This window comes from Harpegnathos saltator, unplaced genomic scaffold (genome assembly GCF_003227715.2).
Source record: "Harpegnathos saltator strain DR-91 unplaced genomic scaffold, Hsal_v8.6 scaffold12, whole genome shotgun sequence".
NCBI classification, from domain to species: Eukaryota; Metazoa; Arthropoda; class Insecta; order Hymenoptera; family Formicidae; genus Harpegnathos; species Harpegnathos saltator.
In genome coordinates this window covers 630,695-657,454 of record NW_020229895.1, presented here as the reverse complement: position 1 = coordinate 657,454, position 26,760 = coordinate 630,695, and the positions used below count along the sequence as shown (strand labels likewise).

The 26,760-nt window shown below is 50.7% G+C and overlaps 1 protein-coding gene across 1 annotated transcript in view; it reads right to left on the bottom strand.

Moving 5' to 3' along the window:
• Nucleotides 1–26,760, bottom strand: part of HnRNP-K (Heterogeneous nuclear ribonucleoprotein K) — a 110,476-nt gene that overhangs the window by 79,441 nt on the left and 4,275 nt on the right. Inside the window, exons 2-3 of the mRNA XM_025305284.1 lie at nt 18,378–18,546; nt 360–409 (exon numbers count right to left, since the gene is read on the bottom strand). Of these exons, the coding sequence (XP_025161069.1) occupies nt 360–409; nt 18,378–18,478 (151 nt within the window). The 5' untranslated portion in view covers nt 18,479–18,546. The remainder of the gene's footprint in view (nt 1–359; nt 410–18,377; nt 18,547–26,760) is intronic.

The window sequence follows — 26,760 nt, the reverse complement described above, 5'->3', positions numbered from 1 at the left end:
GCGCGAAACCGGCTCTTGTAACAATTAAAAAAAGTATCCCATTAACGGGATAATCACGCAAACGGTGCGAGCAGTCATCCTTGCCGTCTCATCTATACGCGCGGCGACGTTCGGCGTATAGACTTTCTTCTCAGATAATTCATCTTGAGATAATTTATATGTAGCGCGAGTGAGTTACGCCGGTGTAATAAATTCACCGGCGGTTCGTTCGACAATTATTCTCGCGTAAAACTTTGAGACATCTCGCGCGCGCCACGCAAATTCCGTCAAATTCTGCCGGGCTTACACAAACCGCAGCCGGCCCTCTCTCTCTCCCTGTCTACTTCCAATTCAGAGGGTAAATAAATTTGTCAACTCACCTTGACACAGCAGTAAATTACTCTGCGATCGATGCCAGCTTTTCGTTTGTCTGAAACAGAAAACAGGGCGGAATTACAGCGGGTTTCTCGCTACACCTGATAACGCGCGCCGACCCGACCGAAAACTCGTTTTCGAAGAAGAGACTCGCGGAAGGATTTCGTTAGCGAAAATTGCGCACCCTACACACCGGCGAGGCCGCTTTTGCTCGCACACGTCACAGTCGCTTCACTCGGACGCGTTGTCCGTGCGAAATATTACCGACCTGAATAAGTGTCCTCGATGTAGGACACCCTAACCTGACTATCTGCGACCTTGCGTCACATTGCAAAAGGGAACACGCACGATCCGACTAGGTGAGACCTAGTCGACGAGTCTCGAGGACGAAAATCTGCGCACGACAGAGAGGATTTTTCCGAAGGCCTAGAAGGTGCGAATCGCGAAAACGACTGCTTCGAAGGATAATCCACCGTTGAATTTCGGATTAATTCGTCGCGTAACTACGAAACACGCAAGAACTTATAGAGTCCCTCCCTGATGTGTCGCGGGCGAGTCTTTTTTCTTTTTCCCCGAGACGCGGGCGCGGGCGAAGTCGCTCGGCGCCGAAACAACGGCTCTCGTCTATACAGATGAGAGGTAGCTTACACAATGGTGTACGATAATGAAATAACTTAATTTCGCCCCGGGGCAAACACATAGATCAAGTGAGAGAGGGGAGGGGGGGGGGTGCCGGCGACAGTGGTGACTGCCGTTGGAATTGGTGTAGGTGTTGGTGGCGATGGTGGGTGGTGATAGTCGAAAGCGAGCGAGTCCGATGCAAAATACGCGCCCAACCGACGAAAAGCGCGAATTAAAGCTCCGAGTACACAGTAATCCACTTTGTTAGCCCGCGATCTCTTACGAGGTGCGCGCGCGAACGCGCGCCGCTGCAGGGAACGGTATCCTTCTCAACTGGGTCGCGAATACGCCAAGCCGATTGGCTCGGGCTCGCCCGAATATCAAATAAATCTCGACGATCAAAATTCGGAGGGAGGGAGAGGGAGAGGGAGAGGGAGAGAGAGAGAGAGAGAGAGAGAGGGAGGGAGAGCCCGCACCGCGTTGCATTGCGAACAAGCAAATTAACGTCTTCCGGAAAATATCCTCGGCCCGGTTTCGGTTCGAACGAAGTCAGGAGGATATCGATCTTTGTAAATGAGATTCGATGGAAACAACGAACGAGGTCTCTAGCGTCGAGCAAATCAATAGCGAAGGTTGATGAGGAAGCGAGGAAAAAAATAATTAGATCGATGAAATGATATGTAAGAAGCCGACGCCGCGGCTGCGTTATGCAACGCGAGAAGAGGTCGATCGGGCTTTCGTCGAGCGTGCTCTTGTGCTTTGTTCTAGAAACGCGCTAGAAAGCGACTTTCGGGATTTCGGAGCGAAACAAGGATAACTTTTCGAGGCCGATTCCTCTTTGCGCTCTTTGCACTCAAAATATACGTGAGACGGAAAGTACGAGGGAAGATTTGTCGAAGGGAGATGATCGGAGGGAAATCTACCGGTTCGATTCGTTCGTTCGAAAGTCCGATCGAAGGTGACACGGTTCACCAAGTGGGTGTCTTAGGCAAAGCGAAACATCTAAAGTGCATATAGTTCACAGTGCGGTGTGCAGAGTCGCCGTGTCAGAGATCGGGCGACCCTAAAGCTGATGTTGTAAAAGGATCTTACAAGGACGAGCGACTCGGTGGCGATAATCGAGGGATAGACACAAAATCCGAATCTATATCCCGTGAGTCGCGTTACACGAAGAAGTCGAGCGAGGTGGCCGATGAGTGCGACTGCGGCGATGACGGCGGCGGCGGCGGCGGCGGCGACGACGACGACAACGACGACAAAGTCGACGAGGATGAAGACGAAGACGAAGAACGGGCACTTGGCACCGCAGCGGCAGGCCGATGTTCTCCACTTGATGTGCCCACGTCCATTTGTGGGTCCCGATGGCCTCGAACTGGTCTCTTATCCCCGGTATCGCCCAATCAAAAAACCGACAGCGTACCGTCAGCCGATTGGTCGAGTATGGCCACCGTGAAGACTGCAATTGGTCAACCGGCCCGAGTCACCCATGGTTACCGTTTGCATCAACAACATCTACGGTCGATATCCCCGGCTTTACTACCTGGTCCCGCGTACGTACGTACGTACTCTAGGCTCAGTGTCTCGCACACACGTCGCGATTAACACCTACATAACCCCCCAGGGTAGAATTCTCGAAGGTGAGGGCAACCGCTTTTCTTCCTCCGACGCCACCACCACCGCCGCCGCCGTCGCTCTATGGCGGTACCTACTACACACCTCTCCTCGTTGTCGCCAGCCGCCCGAAGGGCTTTGGGGAAAGTCGAAGGCGAACCACCGGCAGCTAAGGGTCGCGAAAAGCTGGTACCCCTGCGTCCAGTAGCTGGCACGGATCCAACGCAGCCCTCAACAATGATTCCCCCAAGCCGGTCCTTGCGATCTCTCCTTATCGCGAGGGATGCTCGTCTCGAGCAGTCGCGACGCGAGACTACGCGCGATAGGGGGTGTATTTGCACAGGGATAATCTTGGCAATTAAGTCGGAGCGACAAGCTAAGACCCTACAGGCGGAGGAGCCTAAATCCGGAAACGCTGAATCCTGTTTTCATAAAGGCCACTTTGCGCTCCGCGAGAAATTCGAGCGTGCGTCTCTCTCTCTCTCTCTCTCTCTCTCTCTTATTCTCTCGCTCAGCGCAGGCTCGCACTTGTCTCTTGTCACATCGACATAAGAGACACTTGGATCGGGCACGAATTGAACTTGGACGATGACAAATAATAAAGGGCAGGCAGGACAATACCTCCACGAGGACGCAGAATATGTTTTCGTCGTCGCGAACGAACGGTCCCGCGCGATTTTGCGCATACATGTCGAATCTCAGTTCCAAAGTGTCGCATAAACGACTTCGTCTTCGAAGTCTAATTGCCACTTTAGCGATTGTTGGGTTAATGGTATTAGCTTCGGCTCTGGCTACTTCCCAGAATTCATTGTCAGCGCTTCGAGAGAGAGAGAGAGAGAGAGAGAGAGAGAGAGAGAGGAGGGAGGGAGAGCGCATCGTTCTGTCTTATTTGGAATTAAGCCGCGTGACGGAGACGAAACGATGCTGTTAGCGCTAATTGCTAATTTCGCTACGTACGCCGCAAACGTGCCGTATAAATACTCAATTGCATTTTCTCATAACCAGCGAAATGCAATTCGGTGGATGCGTGCGTGCGCGCCAGCATTTCCATCCCATATTGAACAGATCTGGCAGAGAACGACGGTTGCGCGATGCAACTGTGCCGCTTCCATCGCGAGTAATGTCATTTTTGTCACCGCGTTAGCGGTAACGCTTGTTAATTGTACGTGGTATATACTCCCCGAGAATACGAGAGAGAGAGAGAGAGAGAGAGAGAGAGAGAGAGAGTGAGAGAGAGAGCAGCTGCCGCGACGACGAGAGGGAGAGAGAGAGAGAGAGAGAGAGGAGAGTCCAGTGTTTTGCGGGTGAATCAAGCGCGACCTGCTCGGGCGACCGTGAATCGACGCGCTAATGGCTCGTAATGTTCGTTTAAACGGGAACGCAAAATGACGCGCGACGTGCGAGAAAAAGATCTTATTGCCGGGTTACGAGTTGAATATGGAAGCGAACAGACGCTACTCGCCGACTTCACACCGCGCCGCTCGCAGATAGGTGAGAACATTTGTCACTCCGAGTGTCGGCGAGCCCGTCCGCTCCGCGCCATCGGAATCCACTTCGAAGATGCGGAAGAAGCGGTTATCGAGCACGACCTGCGATATTATTCGCGACTTTGGAGAGGAACCAGAACGCTCGAGGAGCGAGACCGGAACCCGGCGGTTATGTCCCCATTCAACGTTCGATTATCCGCGTTATCGACCGCGTTGCTCTCTCTCTCTCTCTCTCTCTCTCTCTCTCTCTCTCTCTCTCTCTCTCTCTCTCTCTCTCTTTTGTACATTCGGCAACGTACGTGCCAATTACGGAATAAGCAGCGCCGATGTTTCGCTCGTCCAACAGCTGCGATTCGGCATATAGCATGATGCTTTTATCAAAAGAACAAAGGAACAAGTATAAAAGTTTGCAGGACGCGTGTTTGTTCTCCAGGAGAACGTACTACCGATATATATTGTCTTCACCCGCGTTTCTCATGATTTTATATCGATCTGACACAAACTTGCTATTCAATTTGACTCGATTGCAGTTTGTGAGAACGTAACCCGTAAAACTTGGTCTTTTTCATTCGACTTTTGCTCAAATAAAAATCCAACTTTTCCAGGCGAAGAAAAGATCGTTTTAAAATTCCAAGAGCTTCCATTTTATTTCGGGTAATAAACATCTTATCTGATAGAAACCCGAGGTCGTCTATAATCATATCACACGCTTAACTTCCTCGAGAAAAATTTTATCAAAAGATTAATTTGTCGCGATAACCGATCGCAAAAACAAATCGAATTTTCGAAATCAAATTTTTGGGATATCTCGTCGAAGTCAACGTCTATCCCTCCCCGGTAAACCGAGTAGACGTCGGTCATTGGTCGACGCGAAAAGTGACCAAGAGACGGACCTACCACGAGAGAGATAATTAGACATTCGTACGCAAGCGATCGCGCCGGAAAATCGATACCGAAATACGAAAGCGGCGCGCGATCATCGCGAAAGAAGGACGACGTGTAATAAATATTTCAGAAATTAGATAATATCGTGCCGTTGGCCGTTCCGCGGAAACAGGTTCGATTGGTTCGCCTTGTTTTTAAGAGGAAACCGTATTACCCGACACGCCAACCCTGTTGTCCTGCTGCACAATGCGAGCTCGCTCGCTCGCTCGCTCGCCAATACCGCTTGTCAATTAAGCCCACACGATCGCGTATCCGATCGACCTAATAAAACATGACGAATGCCTGCCAATCCGAAAGCAAGGATGTCTGGAGGAATGCCTGCCTTAGTGCATCCTAAAATGGTGCCAATTCCCAGACGTCCCATTTTTGCATCGATTCGAGAAGCTATCGAACCTGCGGCTGCTCGGACCGGCTGCTCGAATAAATTTCGGGAAACGCGCGAACGGTCAGCCGGGGTTTGTATTCTATCCAACTAAGTAACTGGAAAATCGTTTTTCTCGTGGAACACCACATTTCACGTGTCGGCGTGCTTCTCTCTATCGAGAGTGCTATCGCGCCGCTTGTTTGGTGTTTGTGTTTGGGGGGGGGGAAAAAAAGAAAAAAAAAATAAAAACTGTTGTGGATCAACCTAATATTATTTTGCGTGCACTTGTAGTAACATATCGACGTGGAAGGCGTCGTAGGTAATCCACTCGAAGCTCCGATCAATCTCCGCTCCAAAAATAAGCCCCACATGTGAGGCATCAAAGGTAACGATATTATTAGCTCGCCGACTCTTATCGAGTTAACGGCATGATACGCGATAGAAATGTAGGAACGGAATTAAAGCGCAAATCGCGAGCTACCGCAGCTGGCCGCGAGGCGAGATTCATGCTCGACGATGACGAACGACCGACTGTGAGAATATTTCTAAACGCGCCACGACAAACTCCGACGAAACTACGCGATGCACACTTTCTGCATGGACTCACTCGGCGATAAATCCTTCACGGGAGCTTAAAGGTCTTCATGTTTCTTGTTTGCAAGTGCAAACGCATCTTTCTTCCGCGAGAGCCATCAGTGAAATCACTTTACCCCGGGCCCGCCCTCCGTGAGAGTGTAATTGCGAAAGTTACGAGTGGCGATGAAATTGTCACGGCTTGTTAACATTTCGCGACGGCAGTCGCGAGACAGACTCAACAGTCTCGCGCGCGCGAGTATACTTGAGAAAAATAAACTTTAACGTCATGAGAAAGAATCGCACGACTGCGTTCCGCGAGCTAACGAAATTGTTCATTCAGCAGGATAAAATCTCGAAAGGTAAGAGTCTCTCCCTTCCTTTTCTCACACATTACGTCGGCCAACGGTTTTCCTTTTGTTTCAAAGGAAAACAGGAGAGACAATTTCGTCCGTCGCTCGGACACGATCGTTGTTTCGCGGTAAACGATCTTGAGAAGAAGTCGCGGAAGTGAGTCGCGAAAAGACAACAATGCGAGATCGGCAGCGGAGGCAACGCGAGAAGAAGAGGGTGACGACCGGAAAGGGTGAACGAACGGAAATCACGAGCGCGGCTGCAGAGGGAAAGGGAGAGCAAGACTACGTGAGCAAGAGAGATTGAGAGAGCGAGAGAAGGAGAGAAGGAGAGAAAGAGAGAGAGAGAGAGAGAGAACGCGCGCGCGGTAAGAAGGAGAGAAGTGCAGGAAGAGAGCTAGGAGAAGCGCGGAAGGAGAATTTATATCGCGTTACCTGTGGCGGTGCTTCGCCACGTAGGCGTAAAGCGCAGGAGGGTACAACAACACGGTTTCGTCACGATGAAACGGCACGCGAGAATCAACGCGAGTCGCGCGAGTGTTACGGCGAGAAAAAGGCAGGCAAACATCGCGGGGAAAGCAACGGCAGGAGGAGAGAAGTGCGCGGTCGGAGCGCGCTGAAATCGCGAAACGCGACGACGACCACCAGAGGCGAAGATCCTGCACAGAAATAGACGCAAGTCGCGCGTGTCGCTGTGCTAATTTCTAAAAACGCCCAGACGTCTGCGAATTAATGGCTCACGCACGACGACGTGCCCGACGACGAGGTTCGCACTCGCTCCAGAATGAAAGTTGCGTCCGAATACGGCCGGAAACATCGCCGGAGACGCATCGTCGTCGTCGTCGTCGTGGAAAACAACGGCGCAATAAACCGACTATGACGAGCGAAGGCACGACCGGAGGAAAAGGAAAGAGATACTCTCTTCCCGCTCCCCCCCCCCTCAGCTCCTCTCCTTCCCTTTCATTTGGCTCGCGCAGTCCTTCGACACCGCGGTCTCAGGATGCCCCCAGGTCGTGAGAAAGATACCTCGGACCGTTTTCATCCAGCTACAAGGAAGGCGAGTAACCACGAGCATCATTTCTCTCCTCTCCTCTCCTCTCCTCTCTTCTCTTCTCTTCTCTTCTCCTTCCCTCCTCGCGCCCCGCCTTCATATCAGCGACGATTTTTTCTAGCTTTCGAAACCGGCTCCGCTCGTTCGCTCGCTCGCGCTCTCTCGCTCGCGCGAGGACAATGGAAATCTTCGTCTTCGTCTTCTTCTTCTTCTTCTTCGTCTCTCCCATCGTGCGCCGTGCACGTCCCGCGCGAAAACGCTCCCATCGTTCGCTCGATCAAAGAACGGCAACGCGCGCGCGCGCGGTTTCTTCGTTCCTCGTGGATCGCTCTTCGCGCGTGCTACTTTCGAAGGAGAGCAGTCCTCTTGCTTTCTGTCTCCTTCACTCTTTCCTTGAGAGTGAGGGGGAGAGAGAGAGAGAGAGAGAGAGAAAGGAGGGACGTTCTCAGACGCAAATTCGCCGCGTCCGAGGAATTTATAGCCGTCCGCTGTCGCCGGCTCGCGCGCGACTACAGATGCGAGACGACGGTTCGTATCGTAATTAACCCTTTCAGACACTCGCGCGAGTCGCGTATTAATGCGAGTACGTTAGACGCGGAGATAATTCTATTAGAAGTTCACGTCAAAAGTGCTCGGTCGCGTTACACTCCTCGTGTTTACGTCCGGGAGGTGGTACGGGGGAGCGAGCGCGCTCGCTCGCGGAAGGTGCGAGCGACGGCTTGTAATTGCATGCGACGACCGGCAAGAAGAAGATTGTGTGATTTATGCGTTCGCGGATTCGCGGAAAGTGCCGCGCTTGAGCCACTTATGAATGTAAGGGTGGGACTTAGCAGCCGAGATCTTCGCCATTCGCTCGCGCTCCCGCTCGATATTTCTGGCACGCGCTCTTCTCATTGAGTCGTGCCAATTCTCGGGCCTATTTTCATCTCGATACGATATAAATAAATACGAGACAATATCGCGCGACCACCGCGTGTATTTTCAGGAATAAGCGAAAATAGAAGTGCGTCCATTACGTAACGCGCGTAAAATTACGATTTAAATATCGCAGTTATTTCATACTCTCGAGTCTTTTATTTCGCCCGTTGCTTCGCCGAGTGTTTACGATAGAAAACACTCTTATCGCCCGCGCTTTTTCTTCTCCTTTTTATCGCGATGTCGAGCCTAGCGTCGTGAACGCCGAAACGTGACTGGAAATTTTTAAGTTAGGCAAATTCTCTAATCTCCGATGTTATTTGCAGTAACTCTTCCCGATGAAAAAAAAATTGGGGGGAAAGAAGAAGAAAGCACGAACTTTGCTTTGCTTTACCGCCGATATTTCGTGCGTTTTTTCTCTCTCTGCAGCCAACGCTTTTGCAATATTATACAGCGACGCTAGCAGCCGCTGCATGTTGCAAGCACTTTGCAATATTACCAGGGAAAAACAAACAAGCCTTTTCCCACCCATGCAATCTTAACAAACGCCAAACGAATCGAATCGAACACGTTATCGGTATGCAGTATCTACGGTGCGTAAGAGCAAAAGAAAATAATTAACAAGCGCTAAAGAAAATATCTCCTTCGACAAATGAATTATGCCTCTCCTCTGATTGGAACGATAACCGTGAGAACTTGGCGTTCCGCTCAATGTACCGCGAAAGAAAGAGAAAAAAAAAAGATAAAGAAAAATGCGGGACCTCTCGCCTCGACCAGCTTTCCTCTCGTGGCGAGTTTCTTCAACTTCGGCGAAGGAAAGTGTGAAAATGTCGGGGCCCTCCTGCCGCCGACGTCGCGCCGGCATGAGACGGCATTGACGAACTTAAAAGTTCCGGAGGAATCTCGCCCGCGCTGCGGGCGGAACTTTCCTTTCCTCTTTCCCTCCTCCCCCCCCCCATCTCTCTCTCTAGAAGCTTCTTGTGCGTCCGCGAAATAAGACGAGAGATTCTCTCTCCCGGGATACTTCGAACTCGCGGCGAGACGATTAGCGTCGCCGCAAGGAGGAAAAAGAAAAGGGGGAAAAAATACGGGGTGAGAGACACAGATACTGTTTGTACCTTCCTATCAGGCGCAATTGCTGTCGACTGTTATTAGCCGCGATTATACCGAGTGAAAAGACGCTGCGGCCGACTCTCGCCTCGCCTCTCTTTCTTCCCCGTTCTCTCCTCTCTTCTCATTTCCTATCCCTCCCCCCCCCCCAGCTGCACGATGGAATGTAATAAAGAGGAATGGAAGAAGATCCCCCGATGCGGGTGCGCCTTACATAACCGGAGCCGCAATTGCAGACGAATCTTTTTCTCTTTGGTCGAGTCAACATCACGCGAGTCGGACTCGATCGCGGAGGCGCGCCGAGAGAAGACGGACGAGAGAAGACATTGAAATTAGACAAACGTCTCCGACGAGACGGTCTACCTACGGGGGGACGCGGGAGGGGGGAGCGTCGGACGCACGATCGATACTCCGCGCGCGTGTGTGAGTTGAAACGAAAATTCTCAAAGGGTTCGCGCGCGCGCGCGCGAGGGTGAAGGAAGATTCGGAGCGGTCAGCTGACATCGCGCGAGCGGGCGAGAGAGTGAGAGAGTGAGAGAGAGAGAGAGAGAGAGAGAGAGAGAGAGAGAGAGAGAGAGACACCACCATCAGTGGCTCCGACGATGATAATAATAAAGTGCGTGCGTGGATAAAATGGACGGAAAGAGCGGGCAGATAGCGGTTTCCGAACGTCCACCCACGTCCCGCGGCGAATATTACTTTTCACTCGGCTGGATTCGATATTACAGGTATAGAACAATCGAGAGAGTCTGCAAAAGCGACGCGCAAAGCCCCCTCTCGTCGTCGACGCTCCGGCTACGCCGCGGCCTCGGCGGCGGCGGCGGCGGCGGCGGCAGCGGCGGTTGTTAGACCGAGGGTAGAGAATAGTAGAGAACAACGGTTATATGGTAGTAGAGACCGTTCGTGGTATCAATATTTTAAGGGTGCACGTTCCTCCATCGATCGCAGCTTTTCTGCATAATTAATCGCCACTCCACCCCCGCACGCCGACTCTCACCGCGCGCCTATCGAGAGCTGGCGCACACGTTTACGCGCGCGCGCGCGCACACACACACATACACACACGCGACTTCTTTTTCTACCTCAGCCGAGTCGGCCTGTACGTATAGGCCGACGTTGAGAATCTCGGGAATCGAATCCGCGACGGCAAGTTGGAATGGACTTCGATGGGATCCACGGCGAATCGGAAGGTAACGCGCGCGGCCAGCCTCGGGACCGATAGAGACGGATTTCGGCTGTTGTTCTCTATTATATTATATTTTTCTGCTCGGCAGGGACGAAGGAAGAGAGGGAAGGCGTCCCGTGAGAACGCGCGAACGGTGCGAGCTAAACGCGGCGGCGTCGGCAGAAATAAAGGCATTCCCGAGCCGTTTGCCGGAAAACTCGGGCCATATTGTCTCGTTACGAATACATGACTTATCACTTCGGAATAATAAAGTTCACAAGGGTGGATAGCTCTTCCAGTTTCTCCAGCTTCCGTCGCGTTCCTCGCTCGAGAGCCGCTTTTCTCCTGCTCACCTCATTCGTCCGTCCAGATTGCCTCGGCGGGCGTAATAAGGACGCGGTCCTCTCGACTGCGAGTCGATACCAGCTTTCGGAAATCGGTCGTGTAAACGAGAGAGCGAGCATCCGAGCGACCGAGAGTGTGACGACGAATCACCGATTCCGAATCCCGCGTACTCGTCGAGTCGGCTTTTTTTCGCAACGTGCTAGAAGCTTTCGGAGGAAGAAGCTATTACGAGATTTCGCCGGTCTTTCCGATCGATTGTTTCCGCGCTGGAATGTGCGCATGGAAGAGAGACACTCATTCATCGAAGGAAGCGTGCTCTTGCGTGAGAGTGCCAAATATTTGAATAACACGGCAAGCAAACACGCGAGAAGAGAGACGGAGAGACGCGAGATGTTAAAGACGGCGTGTGGAAATTCACGCCGATCGATGAACGCGAGTAAGATGGACGAGAAGCTGGCCCGAAGTTCAATATTTAAATCCGGATTACCCGCAAAGGATAAATTCTCCCTCTTTCGCCCCCCCCCTCTCTCTCTCTCCTCTCTCTCTCTCTCTCTTGCTCGGAGAACCAGAACGAGCAATCATATCCCGTCGCGTCGTAATCATTAAGCCGGATTTTGAGTCGTAACTAAATCGAGCTTCCTTCGCGACGGGAAGAAGGAACGCAGGAGGAAATGCTAATAGATCTGCGGCAGTCTCGCTTGAGTTCGCGGGAATATGGATCTCATTATCTCGAGATTCGATGATGGCAAGATTGAGACGAGAGCGACGATGGTCTTCCCCCGGCTATTCGCGAGCTGCGATTGATCGCGGCACTTTTTTCAGTTCCGTCGAGAGCACAAGAACTCGGCGCGCGTGTCGTGTCCTCCCGCTGAATTCGATTCCCGCGAAATTCGACTTCGCCTCCGTCGTTGGGAAAAAAAATAGTTTCATCGGACTTTGCAATATAATCGCGTTAAGCCTCGCTACGGCGCAAACAGATAACGAAATCCACACCTTTCCAGCGAACCACGTTTCCACGTCACGAACGAGCCGAGTAGCGCGAACGTCGTAAAAAAAAGTATCCCCAAGCCGCCACGGTCTATATCGCGTTGTCCGTATGCATGCAACAGTGGAAACTGTAATTACGTGACGAAGAGGAAAAAAACAGCCGATCGAGAGAGGGCCTCGCGCGAGGGAGGCGAACGCGAGAAACGCATAATAAGAGGGAGAAGGTGCACGAGGGCAGAGGCGGCTGGGGGAATACAGAAAGAGGGAGAGAGGGAGAGGGAGGGGGAGAGAGAGAGAGAGAGAGAGAGAGAGAGAGAGAGAGAGAGAGAGAGAGAGAGAGAGAGAGAGAGAGAGAGAGAGAGAGAGAGAGAGAGAGAGAGAGAGAGAGAGAGAGGAAGACAGAAAGGAAAGCGGGAGGAGGTTATAAGAGGAGGTAAACGGAGAGAGGAGGAACGTTTAGAGGGAACAAGTATCGGAAAGAGCGAAACCGGCAAGAATGGCAAACTACTGTGAGACCATGCATCTGTCCTAGCATATTTGATATCCACCGCCTCCTTGCGCCCCCTCGTCCCTCATGAGGTCTCTTCTCTATCCGAGTTCCCGCCTCCTCCTCATTCGCCTCAACTTACAACCTACGCCGCCGTCGTCGCCATCTCCCTCCTCCTCCTCCTCCTCTTCCTCCTCCTCCTCTGTTCTCTTGCATCCATGATATCCGCGGCTTTAAGTCCATGTCACGCAGCACGAAATCCCCCCTCATCGAATCGGCGAGTGTACGTATATATATACACGCTTGTTCACGGGCTCGAACATGTGCACGAAGCGAGAAAAGTTGAGGACGGTAAAGAGAAAGACGATGGGGAAAAGTGGTCGGAGAATTTTCGAGCGTTTCTCATCTCGCACCTTCTGTCTCTTTAGTGCCTTCTGACACCGTGAATTTTCCAGCTCGCAACTTTCTCCTGCGTTCTTCCCTTTTATTAGCCTGCTGCTTGTTTGAACGACGCATACGCATGACACGCGTGATACGACACCAGATGCCACGAAAAGTTACACGATCGTCACGTATGAGAGAGAGAGAGAGAGAGAGAGAGAGAGAGAGAGAGAGAGAGAGAGAGAGATCCCGCGCGGGCGGTGTGCGCGGACAATCGCGGCCGCATCGGTCATATTGTAAAATAAAAAGAAAAAAAATACAGAAAATCAACCGAAACAAGCAAGAATTGAGTTACGCAAGCTCGGTTTCAGGCTTGTATGCGGCGAATTAACCCGCCTCAATTCAGCGGGTGGAAATTTTTTTCCTCCGCGACTCTCCGCATCCACCGCAACCCGACCAGGCCAACCTTCCAAGTAATTTACTTACTGCCAAAGGACGCGGCTCGCGAGAGTGACATACTCGACTTGGGTGAGGATTCAGGCCGCTTGAAAATTTATGAGAGGATATTTCAGGTAATCGCGGCAGCGACGATGACGACGAGACCGCGACGGCGTAGAAAGGGAAAAAGCCACCCGATAAAAAGACTATCCACTCGACGGAAGATGCGCGCGCGCGCCCACGCCCGGTTGCAAATCGTGTAATTCCATCGCGCGGTAATCATAAATTAAACCGCGGGATATCGCGCGCTCAGGTAGACGGGAGAGGCAATAACATTGCTGCTGCTGCTGCTGCTGCTGCTGCTGCTGCTGTTGTTGTTGCGGCGTGAAGGATACGGCTATAATTTAGAGAGTTGCATCGAATGCATCGACGGTAGGATAATCGATCGACGAGAGGTATTAAAAACAATCGAGCGAGCGAGCGAGCGAGCGAGAGAGAGAGAGAGAGAGAGAGAGAGAGAGAATATACACTATTAAATCCCTCAGCCGTCAGCTGATATTCTTCACGACCAAAGAGAGACAGCGGTGGGCGTAGAACGGGGGAGGAAGTCGCGGACGTTTCGTTCCAAGTGGAACTTCTAATTAACTAGTCGCAACGCACCGCGTACAGTTTCGTCTCGCGAATGCACAATCATCTCGCGTATAGACCGCCGTGTAACACAATTAACTGGACGCGCATCGAGCGCTCGCGTGTGGGTGGGCGAAGGTGACGGAACGATGCGCGATGTATACGCGGCGCGCTCGTTACGTCGTAAATGAATTTGTTAAGCTCGTTTTCGGCGCGCCCGTGAAATCGCGATGTTACCCGCGTTGTCCGCGTTATTTTTAAAGCGACGCTCAGCCGCGGCCGCAGTCGGGGGACCTTGAAAAATTAGATTGTCGAAAAGTATGTATATAACGGAAAAAAAAAAAATTGATTCCTCGAAAATCTCTCTCTCTCTCTCTCTCTCTCTCTCTCTCTCATAAACATCGAACGGACGTCGATGGCGCTTTTCGAAGAGAAATGCGAGGAAATGGCCGCATCAACTTGATATCACACACACACACACACACACACAAAGTTGCCTCCCTGTCTCTATGTAGCGTTCGCTCGAATAAGTCCCGCCTCGGTCGCAGAGTGTCGTAAAAAGATATAACGAGGACACGCGGCCGCCATGATCCGCCGTTAATGAGCGTCTCGCGATTAGAGCCGATATGTAAGTGGAGGATGAGCGGAAAAAGTGCGGCTCGACTGAAGATGAATGGCTTCACGAGCCGTCCCTCTCGCATTCGTTCCGGGGCGATTTGCCGCGCCGTGTGCTCCCGAACGGCCCTTCGAAACGCGGAATATGGCCGCGCGCATTGATGTCACCCGGTGCGGAAACGCCTGCGTGCGCACGGCCGAGCCGATATTTTATGAAGGACCCGTTTTAGTTTGTCGTAGAGACGAATTTCCCGAGCCGCCAGCTCGAGAAGACGAGCACGTCGCGTCTCGTCGGCTCGTCAGCATCCCGACAGAATAAACTCTCCTCCGCGACGAGAGCGCATAAATTCGCTGGGAATGAAATTCTCACGGTCACGGCTCACGCGACGAAATCCGCGCGATACGCTTGCTTCTTGCTGCAGCCGACTCGATCTATTTTTCTATCTCAACGCACAATTCGCACAAACGCCGCGATATCAGGTCGCGACAGAGAGAGAGAGAGAGAGAGAGAGAGAGAGAGAGAGAGAGAGAGAAAGAGAGAGAGAGAGAGTGACGGCGTGAATTTTCGACCGCGTTGTTCTCTCGCGTCGGAACCGATTGTTCGATGTAACATTAAGCACCGCGGATCCCCGGCGGGATGGCGGAGAGGCGGTTCCGTCTCGACGACACGACCACGACGCTGTTACCCACGTTGCCAGCAGTGAGCCGTACACGCCATCCTCAATAATTCACGAACGGCTCTATCTTCCGCCGCAAACTATTCCTGCCCGAGCCCCCCTCTCTCTCTCTCTCTCGCGAGGAGATACTCGTCAGAGAGCTCGTGAGAGTTCCAGGGAAGTATGCAATAAGAAAGAGGGGGGAGAGAGAGAGAGAGAGAGAGAGAGAGAGAGAGAGAGAGAGAGAGAGAGAGAGAGAGAGAGAAAGAGAGAGAGAGAGAGAGAGAGAGAGAGAGAGAGAGAGAGAGAGAGAGAGAGAGAGAGAGAGAGAAGAGAGAGAGAGAGAGAGAGAGAGAGAGAGAGACGCGGCTCCAATGACGGGAGATCGCGCGTAAACGGTGGACCGCAATGCGGAACCGACGCGCGATTTAACCCTTCGACCCCCTCGCCACCTGAGAGCGTTTCCTCGTCTCGAGCTACTAATCCCGAACGCGACCAACACTCCGCGCTCAGCAACTGGAAATTATATCAGCCGTTGCGGCGACTCCACGATTGCATTTCGCAAATCGCGTGGAAATCTCCCCCCCCCCTCGTACTCTCTCTCTTTCTCGCGTTGCGCGATTCAAAAGTCGAAAAATATCAAACGCGATATCCTTCTGCATCTTAATGCGACTGATTCATTTCCGAAGGCGACTGCGCCAATTGACTTAATTAATCGGCAAATCAAAAGCGGACGCGACGCGGTCGTTTCGTCAATCGACCTGGCGCGTCTGCATTATGAATATAATTAAAAGCGAAAAGGTCGCGCGTGCGGCGCTACTTAATCCTTTAATGAATAAAATCAGGACCGCGGAAAGAGAAGCAAAGGGAGCGGGAGGGAGGGTTTTTTTCTATCGGAGTGTGTAGGAGTGGACATACTGCGAGAGCTAACGAAGTATGAGATTAAAATCCATGCACGGAACACACACCTCGGCGTCCTCCTCTCGCCAACTAGCAGACGGATCGATAACGGGAGGAGGAGAGAAAGAGGAGAGAGAGAGAGAGAGAGAGAGAGAGAGAGAGAAAACGCGCGCGCGAGAGAACGAGAGAAAGAGAGAGAGGATGAGGGGAGAAGAGGAGAGCGGAGAATGAGAGAACGGGAGGATGGTAGAATTATTGCGAAGTCAGGATACTTCTCGGATGCTCTACCGGATGCTATTCAAGTGCGATCGACCTGAGCGAAAAGAGGGAGGAATTTAACCCTTCGGGTGCGCGTAGACGGGGTCCATTTCCAGCGAAGAATTCCACTCGATTCGCTTGCCCCGCGTAATTCGATTCATTTTTAATTTGAGACTAATCGCTCTCTCCTGCCCCCCTCTCCCGGCACCTCTCCTCGCGCCGATTTGATTCACGAGGAGCGTCGTAAACGACCGGCGCGGACTTTCTCAACGCGACGTTACATAAATTTTTTACGAATCGCACACACGCGTGTCCGCTAATTCGCAATCTCGCGAGTATCTCGGCTGGCATAAATAAAGCCAGGTAGCCAGAGGCACGGGTACACTCGATCTCGCGCGCGCGCGCGCGTATTCCACAATTTCCATTGAAATGCCAACCGAGCTCGAAAACGCTCGCGACCCGGCCTCTGCTCCGTCCGTCTGCCTGCCTCTGCTTTCTCTGCTCAAAGCGAGTACAATGAGCATCATGAGCGGGATCATCCTTCGGCATATTTCCCAATTACACCGCCTGTCTTTTGTTCTCACGAGTATGCCTACCTCTCTCTCTCTCTCTCCCTCTCTCTCTCTCTCTCTCTCTCTCTCTTTCTCTCTCCCGTAGTTCGCGGTTGAATTGAAGTGCGCGGGCATATACGCGATTAACGACCGTATTATGCGTGCCACGTACTAAACAGCATGACATACACGTGGAACTCGAGAGAGAGAGAGAGAGAGAGAGAGAGGGGGGAGAAAAGGCGGACGGCGGGAAGAGCGCCATCAAGACGGCACATTTGAAGGCATTCAAAGTTGGCAAAAGGGCAAACAGTGTTAAAATAGCTGCGGATGAGGGGAGCTCTCCTCATACGCGTGTGTATATTCGTACAATCCGTTCCCATGGGTTGACTTGGCATTTCGATGGAAATTGTGGAATACGCGCTGGCGAGAGTAGCCTATTAGCCGTTATATTAGCACGTACGCAATATGTGACGTAATCCGACGTACGTAACGAAACAGAGTCTTTTCCGGCTGAATTCGCCTTGTCGGTGTTTCTCGGAGCCTGAGCGAGAGAGAGAGACGCTGGCGCAACGCGTGTAAATTAACGACGCGTTTCACCAATTTTCAGATTCATTCGTATCTCTGAATTTTCTCTTCCCGTCTCTGATTTCTCTCGCTCCTCCCTCCCTCTCCCTCTCTCTCTCTCTCTCTCTCTGATAGCGCGGACGCGACTCCGGTGTTTCAAGGCGGAGCCCCGGTATCGCCGGAATATAAGAATAAGCGCAAGTTTTCCCGAGCTCTTATCCGCGCGTCGTCGGGTGAAATAATTTACATTCCAAAGAATAAAGCAGCCGCTTAATGAGCCCCGTTTAGGATTAGAAAATCTCTCTTCACCGAGAGACGATGTGAGGCGCCCGCGCCCGCGCCGGCTCCGCTTGTTACCCTCCACCGCGGCGGCGGGCCGGCTTATTTAGCAGCGGGGACGAAATAGCCAAATGAATTTAATTACTCCACCGGATAACCTTAATTACCGCCAAACGCGCGTTACTGAGCGAAATGTAGCGCGGCATAAATATTCATCGAGCGGCACGCGAGTCCGAAAGTTCCTACGATGATTTTGCAGCAACGCACCCGGCCACGACGCAGGCCCCCGACGACGAAGACACGCCGTGCGCGGAGCACCGGCAAAGAATTTCAGCTACCTCGAGAGCTACGTTTGTCTCTCACGGTAGCTATGCTCGGCGGCGTGCGGTCAGCGTGCCAAGATCGCGCGGAACAATGAGCGAGACACGCTCCGAGAGATCCTTTGGCAGCCGCGCAGGTGGCATCCCGCTGTGTTTAACTTATGAATCAAACGCCGCTCATTGATATTAAATCGCGCACTTGGCTCTCCGCGCTTTCCCGCAACGCGCACGACAGAGATGGAGACGAAAAATGCGCGTTTCGAATTTCAAGCGCGCGCTCCCTTCTCCCTTTCTCCGTGTATCTCCGTGTAATATCTCGCCATATATCTCTACGTGTCCATCTCGGCAAGTTCGCCTCAAACTTGGTCTCGTCAAACTTTCCTCAAAGAGGAAACTCGCATAACGAATGATTTTACACACCTGGAAGCACTTGATGCATCACTGGCCACGTCCCGGCCACGTCCCGCTTCCTCCATAGTCTTGGCTTCCCGACCCAGGACTATGGCTCTCATCAGGTCCATGGTGGCACTGACACTCGTGACGATTTGACCGGACACAGTGTTAACAAACGCGACCCCAACGAGAGAACCTGTTCAAGAATCGTCGAAACACTGCTATAAACCGGCAAGAATTGTCCGACGTATCGATATAACACGCGCTGCGCGCCGCGACTCGCAACGTAATAGAGCATTCGGATGATTCTAAGAACGACACTTCCTATCGCTTTCGATGCTTTTTGCTGTTGTTGATAGTTTCGACGTCGCGACACGTCATGCCGGCAGGGTCTGGCCGTTTCTGCCCATTGTTTCGGTGCTCTCGCGTGTCGCGGATTCTCCTGCGGTCAAGTCATCGAGCGACTCGAACCGAGGAATGACGAGCGTTCGCGACGCGGAAGATACCCGGTAAAGTCGGCCGATGCCGGTCGTCATGGAATATTCTTCGTCGAATCATTTCTCGGATCGTGAGATATCGTAATCGATTGCTTTCTTGTCGACACGAGACACGAACGTTAATTAACACGCGATCTCTCCGTCGACTGAATCGTCGTGTACCTACGTGAGTGTCAGCGCCCCGGTAAGTGTCCTGGGTGTTAGGACAGAGCAGCCAGGAGTAAGATGTTGAATCCAGAAGCTGAACGCCGGGACGTGACCGAGAGCCACATATTTCTAGTTGTGTGAAATGAAAATCCATCGTTTCATCATGTGTTACAGAAATCACCGATTTCAACGGACGAACTTGGCGAGAATAGAGAGAGAGAGAGAGAGAGAGAGAGAGAGAGAGAGAGAGAGAGAGAGAGAGAGATTGATTTAAGCCAACATTCGCAGTCTGTAAAACGCCGATAAAAAATAATGATAAGCAAAAATGTGTTGTTCCAATTATCGCATTATTTATACTCATATCTTAATTATTGAATATCGCAAGATTGATGCGGAAGCAAAATTGTCGAGTCGACTTTCGCGATCGGAAATACCCGACTAGAAATTTTGATCAGGTTCACCTAACATTGATAAGGACCTAATAGAGTGAATGAAAGATAATCCTAAGTAAGTCAGTCCTTATAATGTCCTAATGACAAATGAGTAAGGAAGACCTTTATAAGGTTATAATGATTGGGTCCTTAATGTACCAACCTAGTGTATGATATAATGTGGTTCAGTTAATCAGGTCCTTGTCGGGATCTTATTCATTGTACCTAATATGATTTGCATTATCAAGTTTTAACAAAACAATTTTTGGGTGTCATTTCTAAATATAAAGATGTTTGCATTGAAAAAACACTTCAGATCACTTGAATATATTTGTAAAATGCTATAGAAACTATCCTTTTTTAGCAGTCAGTAAATAGTTGGAAAATTAACGTGACATGCAACTTTTCTCTTTAACACTACTTTATGTTTTGTCACCTTGTGATATTCATTTTATATTTCTTTTCCGAAACATTTTACAAGTATGCTCAAGCGATCTAAAATATTATTTCATGCAAATATCTTTTTATTTGGAAATGACAGGAAAGAATTTTCAGCGTATCATTTCTTATTTCTAACGTCATCATCCAATATAGCCGTGGCGAATAATCAGGAGTCATAATCTTGAAAAAAAAAAAAAAAAAAAAAAACGTAATAAGGATTCTCAATAAGGACCTGACTATGAATCCTTACCAAGGTCCTGATATCCACGTTGCGTTACATGACTTACTAGGACAGCCGATAGTATTACCTTGGGACCTGATGTCCAAATGAGGTTAACCTGATCAGGACCATAGGATAAATTTCTAGTCGGGTACACGTCGCGAGGAAGATCGAGGGATGTTGCGCGGCATAGCAACAACGCTGCGACCGCTGCTCTCCTTCCGTCCGGCCCACGTTGCGTGCATTAAGGACACGTAAACGGAATCCGGCGCAAAGTGAAAGCAAAAGTTTCATACTTGCAAAAGCGAGAGGAGGATGCGCTCCCGGCGAGGTGATTCAGTGCCAAGTTCAAGGTCTCCTAATGTGTCGGAAAGAGAGCTTCGACTCCGCTCGCGCGTTTTGCGCATCGCGCACCTGTGCACCTGCGGGGCCCACGACACCCACGGCGCCCACACACCCCGCGGGATTCCACGCGCGTCACTCGAACACATCATTCTCAAGTGCCCGAGGTCGAAATAAATTCCCCCCTCCCGTGTGAAACGCCTACTTTTTATTCGCACGCTCGCTGATGTCGCGTTGAGGATCTGTGAACGTGATGACTTGCTGATACGTTATCGTAATTAATGATCGTCTCGGTGAATTCAATTCCCAACTTGTCTCTCAAACAAACAAGAGACCAAGTGTGACCGCGAGGAGAGGCAGTAAGATATTAAAATCGCACAGAAAAAGTGGGATTCTTCTGAAGGAATTAAGTTACGGTTCGCCGTGCGCGACCCTGAAACCGAGTCCGTTCAACTCGACTCTAGTCTCGCGCCTCGATCTCCCTGTATAATGTAACTTTGCTCATTTAATTTTCATAATCAGTGAGCAGCGGGGCTTTATCTGGGATCACCTCGCCGCCGCCGCTTCGTTTATTCGACTGTCACCGTTTTGCCTCGATTGCCTCGATGGCGAAGCAGTAGCGCAAGAACCTGATCAATTGATAACGCGCGCGCGAGCGCGCACGTATAAAAGCGGTTATACAGCCGATCGGGATCGTAGAACGCGCTCGCACGAATTATCCAAGGCCAAGTGTACCCATTCATCGGCACGAAAACAAACATGGTCAGACGGCCATTAATACCGGAAGCTCTAATTGGAGTGCGTGGGCGAGCATAGGAAGACAAATTCTCACCGTCCCGCGGAAGCGTATCCGATACAGCGCGCGCGTGTACGCGGGGAATATTATCGATTCGACGGCGACTTGCGACAACAACGAGGCACCGATTAACAACACGGTGCTGCACGTGAACGAGAATTATTCGGGCCAAAGTCTCTCTCTCTCTCTCTCTCTCTCTCTCTCTCTCTCTCTCTCTGAACGCGTATCTGATGAGACGTCGTCCTCGATAGAAGCGCTTAATCTCAGCGGAGCATCTCTCACACGACTTTTCTCTCTCTCTCTCTCTCTCTCTCTCTCTCTCTCTCTCTCTCTCTCTCTCGCGCGCGCGCGCGCGTGTCTCGTGCGGCAAATTGGACTATCAATTCGAATTAAGGCTAATTCAAAAGACACTCGTCGACTTCTTGCGAACGTAACGATTAACCGCGATTTACACGCGACTCGCTCCGACAACCAGTTCCCAGGCTGGTGCCTTGAGCAACAACACCTGGTACGCACAGGTGAGGCAAGCCGGAGTTTGCAAGTACAACGCCGAGAGTCCGCCGTGAGTTCGTTACGTAAACGACAACGACGACGACGACGCGCGTCATTTACTGAAATCGTAGAGCCCAACTTCGACGAATGACGGGAACTACCTTAGACACTCGCGCGCGTGCACGCGCGCCATCGCTCGATCCTCCTCGATCCCAGCCGGTCTTCTCGTGTTGCTCTCACTTGGCCGAATGATTAACTTCTTACGTAATCGGAGAACGCTTTATGAGAACGGTGTATACATGACGCGCGCGGCTTTCTCGCGGCGTGTCTTTCTTATGACCGTACTCGCTCGCTCGCTCGCGTCGTTTTTTTTTTTTACAAAGACGAGAAATGATGAGGAGGTAATGACGATGATAATGAGACACCGAGGGAAACAATAAGGATAATGATAATGTTTATATCGGCTAATTCGTATCATGATGCGATGATAAATCCGACTGGGAATTCGCCGAGTGACGATCGACGAGCGAGAACTCGCGGTTGCAATTCGCGACCGACGCGCTCGAGACATTCGCTACTTAACCCTTTGAGGCATAGTGGTAAGTACACTTACCACCTATTTATTCTCATATTTTCGTGAAATATTTCATATTTGAGGGACTCTTGTTGGATTTTTTGCGTTCTTTTAGCTTCTCATACGATATGGGAACATACATGAAAGGTCGAAAAGTGTTTTGCATAAGTTCATAAGTTCTGCATAAGTTGCATAAATCCACTTATTATAAATAAACAAAATGTGAAAAATATACATTTTTACGGAAAAAAATCATTTTCCACGAACTACGAGTGAATTTTTTGCTCAAAATCAAGATTTGGGGGTTTTTTTGGGTCGCTGATTACGAATCTGAGGTCCAAATTCCAAAATTAATTTTCCAAGATGAAGGATTCAAGATGGCGGATCATAGAATTTTTATTTAATTAGCTAAAATTGTACTCTGGTTAGTTTTTGAGCTTGCTGATTACGAATTTGAGGTCCAAATTCTAAAATTTATTTTCCAAGATGGCGGATCATAAAATTTTTATATGATTAACTGAAATTGTACTTTGGTTAGCTTTCAAGATCGCTGATTACGAATCTGAGGTCCAAAACTCATTGTCACCGAAATTATCGCGATTTTTCATTTTTGCGTCCGCCATCTTGAATTTCGAAAATCTGATAACTGATTCGTCATCAGCGACCCCAGAAAACCCCCCTATATAAATTTTCATGTGATTCGGATTTTCTGAAAAATACGTGCCGCAAAGGATTAAACGCCGCGTGAGAGCAAATTTCCGGATGCCAACGGTGACAAGACAATGATCAAATTTAATAACACTCTGTTTCTCTTTCTCCCCCTGTCTCCCCTCCCCCCCTCTCTTTCTCTGTCGTATAGGTGCATTATAATTCACACACATGGATACACGCGCGAGATCGCGCTCGTCGTTTTCAATCCTCTTAGTTAATCCGCAAGTGACGTCGCTTTTTTGTCTCAAAGCAACGTGGCGTGCCATCAATATTATTCGCGAGCACGCGGAGAACAGCCGCTACATCGAATCTAATCCTTTTCGATTCGCACTTGACTCAGCTCGCTCGGTTTTACATAATGATTAATGAAACGCAAAACCCACCGCGGTGTGCTCGACAGCTCTTTATAGACATCTCGATAGAGAACCGGAGGGAGAGAGAGAGGGAGGGAGGGAGGGAGAGAGAGAGAGAGAGAGAGATAAAAAGAGAGATAAATAGACAGATGAGAGCGTTTGTTAAACATTGCAGGGCAAGCCCTGCGAAAGCGTGAAAACATTGGAGGGGAGAAAATACAAGGAGATATCGGGATACACCGCAGTAATGATATGATAATTCGGGTTTGTAAATGCGAATGCGACTGGCCTCCCGGCACGGAGGATCGAGGACAGCGGTGCGCTGTTTAAAACAGCGCGATTGAAAGTGGAAAATGCGGCGCGATGCAAGCGGCAATAAGATTCCATTCGACGTCGCAACCTCGCGAGCGACGTACGCGTCCGCGGCCGCGTAAGAAGCGAGAAGCGGATTAACGGAGCGAGTAGCGATCTCGTAACCTCCTCCTGGTGAATACCATAAGAACGGCGAGAGGAAAATAAAAAACGGAAAACAAAAAGCCAACGAAGAATCGCGCACGCGCGCGAGAACCTAGATAGATCTACACCGACGGCGACTCGCCGCTGCACATTCCATCGTCGTAAAAGTGCTCACGGAGCTCCCAAGGACTACGAGTCGGCGGGACAGACGGTGCGGCAAAAGGAGGTGGAGCAGGAGGAGGAGGAGGAGGGGGAGGAGGAGGCGGTGGAGGGACGCGAGGGAGGCGAAATTCAAAAAGGGAAACTCCGCGGCAGAGGGACACGAAGAGGAGGAATACCGGTGTTGTCGCAATCCTCTTGGGCAATCGCCCTCGAAACGACGAACAGAAGGCGCATACGTTCCTCCATCTACCCTCCCGGCGAGTCGTCGGGAAAGCAATTAGCGACACGGCGGCGATTAACCCTCTCCAGACGCGCGCGAAATCATCACTCGTCGTAAGAACGACTGAGCGAAGCGTGTGATTATCGCGCGTATTATCGGCAAAATTTTCCGAGGCTCTCGACGATGACGAGTCTCAGCTGATAAGCAGCGGAGATTGTCACTGGTCAGCGCGGTCGTTGTTATCGAAATTAGCCGAACCATTTTCCAGCTCGTTCGTTAATAGGCACGGGGCAAAAGCGCCAGAGAGATGCCTCTCTGCGGCCGTACGCCGCAAATAGCGCACGACGAATAGGTGCGCGGCTGCGAGCTTATTGCGCGCAATTACGGCCGATGAGTTCGCGTCCCGTAATTAGCCGCACCAGGTGTCACCTCTATCGATCGATGGGATCGTGAGACATTAATTCGCACGATTTTTCCGAGAACCCTCGAAATCCTTTGGAACAGGTCAGGGGGAGAATTCGACCCGCGGATCGTCGGCTCGTCGAGAAAAAACGTCGAGGCAACCGAGAGACACGGTGGAAAGAGGACAGAGAGAAAAAGAGCTGCGCATAGTGAATGATTTAAAAACGACTGTCGAAGCAACACCTCGCCAGATTGCTGCTATAACGTCTATCTTATTTTAGATTCATGTCATTTGCACAAAGCGGTTTCACTTAGCCGCGCGTTTTCCTCGAACAGATGGCTAACTAGAACACGACGAAAGTGTGCGAAATCGATGGCACATATCGTTTTAGTTCGCGAGGCGGCGAAGAGAGCGCATCCGCGCAAATCACGTTACGCGGGAGAGAAACGGTAATGCAAATTTAATACTCAATGCGAAATAATAAGATAAAAAAGCCGGAGCTGCTCCGCGGGAGGTGTAACTTGATTATCTTGCGGACAGTTTAAGAGCCATAATTGAGAAATGGTGTGAGAGATAAATACACCGCGAACGTTATGCGAGTAGCGATTACCGAGCGGCGCGTTGGGACTGAGAATGAGTCAATTTAGCGGGTAAATAATTTTCCCATCTTGAGCGGGAGAAAGAGAGAAGTCGGCTGAGTGCGCGCGCGCTAGAGGGAAATTGAGAATTATATGCTTAATTTATCGCTCCGCGAAACACGGTTCGCTAAGTACGGAAATAAAATATCTCGTTGCGTTCGTGAGACCGATCTAGACGCGGCTTCTATTTTCTATCTTTCCGCTATTTAATTAAGAGTTTCGTCACTCGTTGCGAGATAATTCGGATTTCCCGTCGTTATTAAAGGCACCAGTCTCCTCTATGAGACACGAAGATAAATCGTTCATTCTTGCCATCCTCAACGTCCGAGACGATTCTCCGTCTCGTTTTCTCATTAATCAAACGCGCCGTACATGATAACGTGAGGACCGATTCAAAAATTCCTCCTCGCAAATACCGAGCGAGCCTCGACACAAACGGATACAGTAGAAATATACCGAGGGGAATAAAATGTAGTATATTCTATGAGGAGAGACTTCTAAATCAACCTAATACGATGCTGTCGATTCCCATTCTCCCCTTCCCTTCTCTTCCCCTTTAATTCAATTTGACATCCATCAAATCGGAATACCAGGCGAGCCCCGAAATCCCGTGGCGCCTTCGGGATTCGGACCGATCGGGACGCAAATTGCGACCGCTGCAAATCGCGATTGTAAATAAAACGGCGAATGCATCTGTCGTTCCGGTTCGTATCGATTACGTGGCGCGTGGGAAATATAATCGGTGTCGGCTGCCGCGGACGCGCGTGCGAAAACGTCCCGTGACAATCCGTTTAGCGTAAAAAAGGGAAAAAGGACACACGAGAACTCGCTAAGCTAGATTGTAAAATTACGCGCGCAACTGGGTCAATCCGTCTCTCTCTCTCTCTCTCTCTCTCTCTCTCTCTGCTCTGTGCGCCTCCCTCCTACCGCACCATGTGTGTTATTACATGTAAGCGGTGTCAGTGTTACGGCGAACAGTACGCGCTGAAAGTGCCGGACCTGTTTCAAGTGATAAAAGTGTAATCAAGGTTGAGCAGCGCGCGCGCGTCGGAGAGGGTCGATCTCTTTGCATAAATCGTGAGACTAACTCGCGCGCTCGCTCGCGCCTGCGCCGCCGAGGCTGCAAAATAATCAAGGCTAACCGTAACTCGGTCCGCGCATTTTCTCAAGACCTAGAATCGGCGAACCTTGCGGCTTCAAATTAACAACCATGCTCGGACACCGACATTGATCAACGCCGATCTCGCCTGACTGGAGAACCTCCTCCGTTTGCGCGAGGCGATTAGTTAGCTAATGCCTATCTCTTTATCAACATTCCGAGTCCGTTAGTCTCTCGGAGAATCGCGAAATTTCCATTAAATCGCAAGCGTCGAACGCACGAATTTTTCAAACAAACGCCGCGCTCTGGCACATTTACGTATCCATGTGTACTCGCGTACTGACCCGAGCGCAAAAGAGGCCTGTATTTCTCGATGATTAAATTTCAACATCGCCGCAGCATCGCCGTGAGCTTTGGGAGAGAACGCA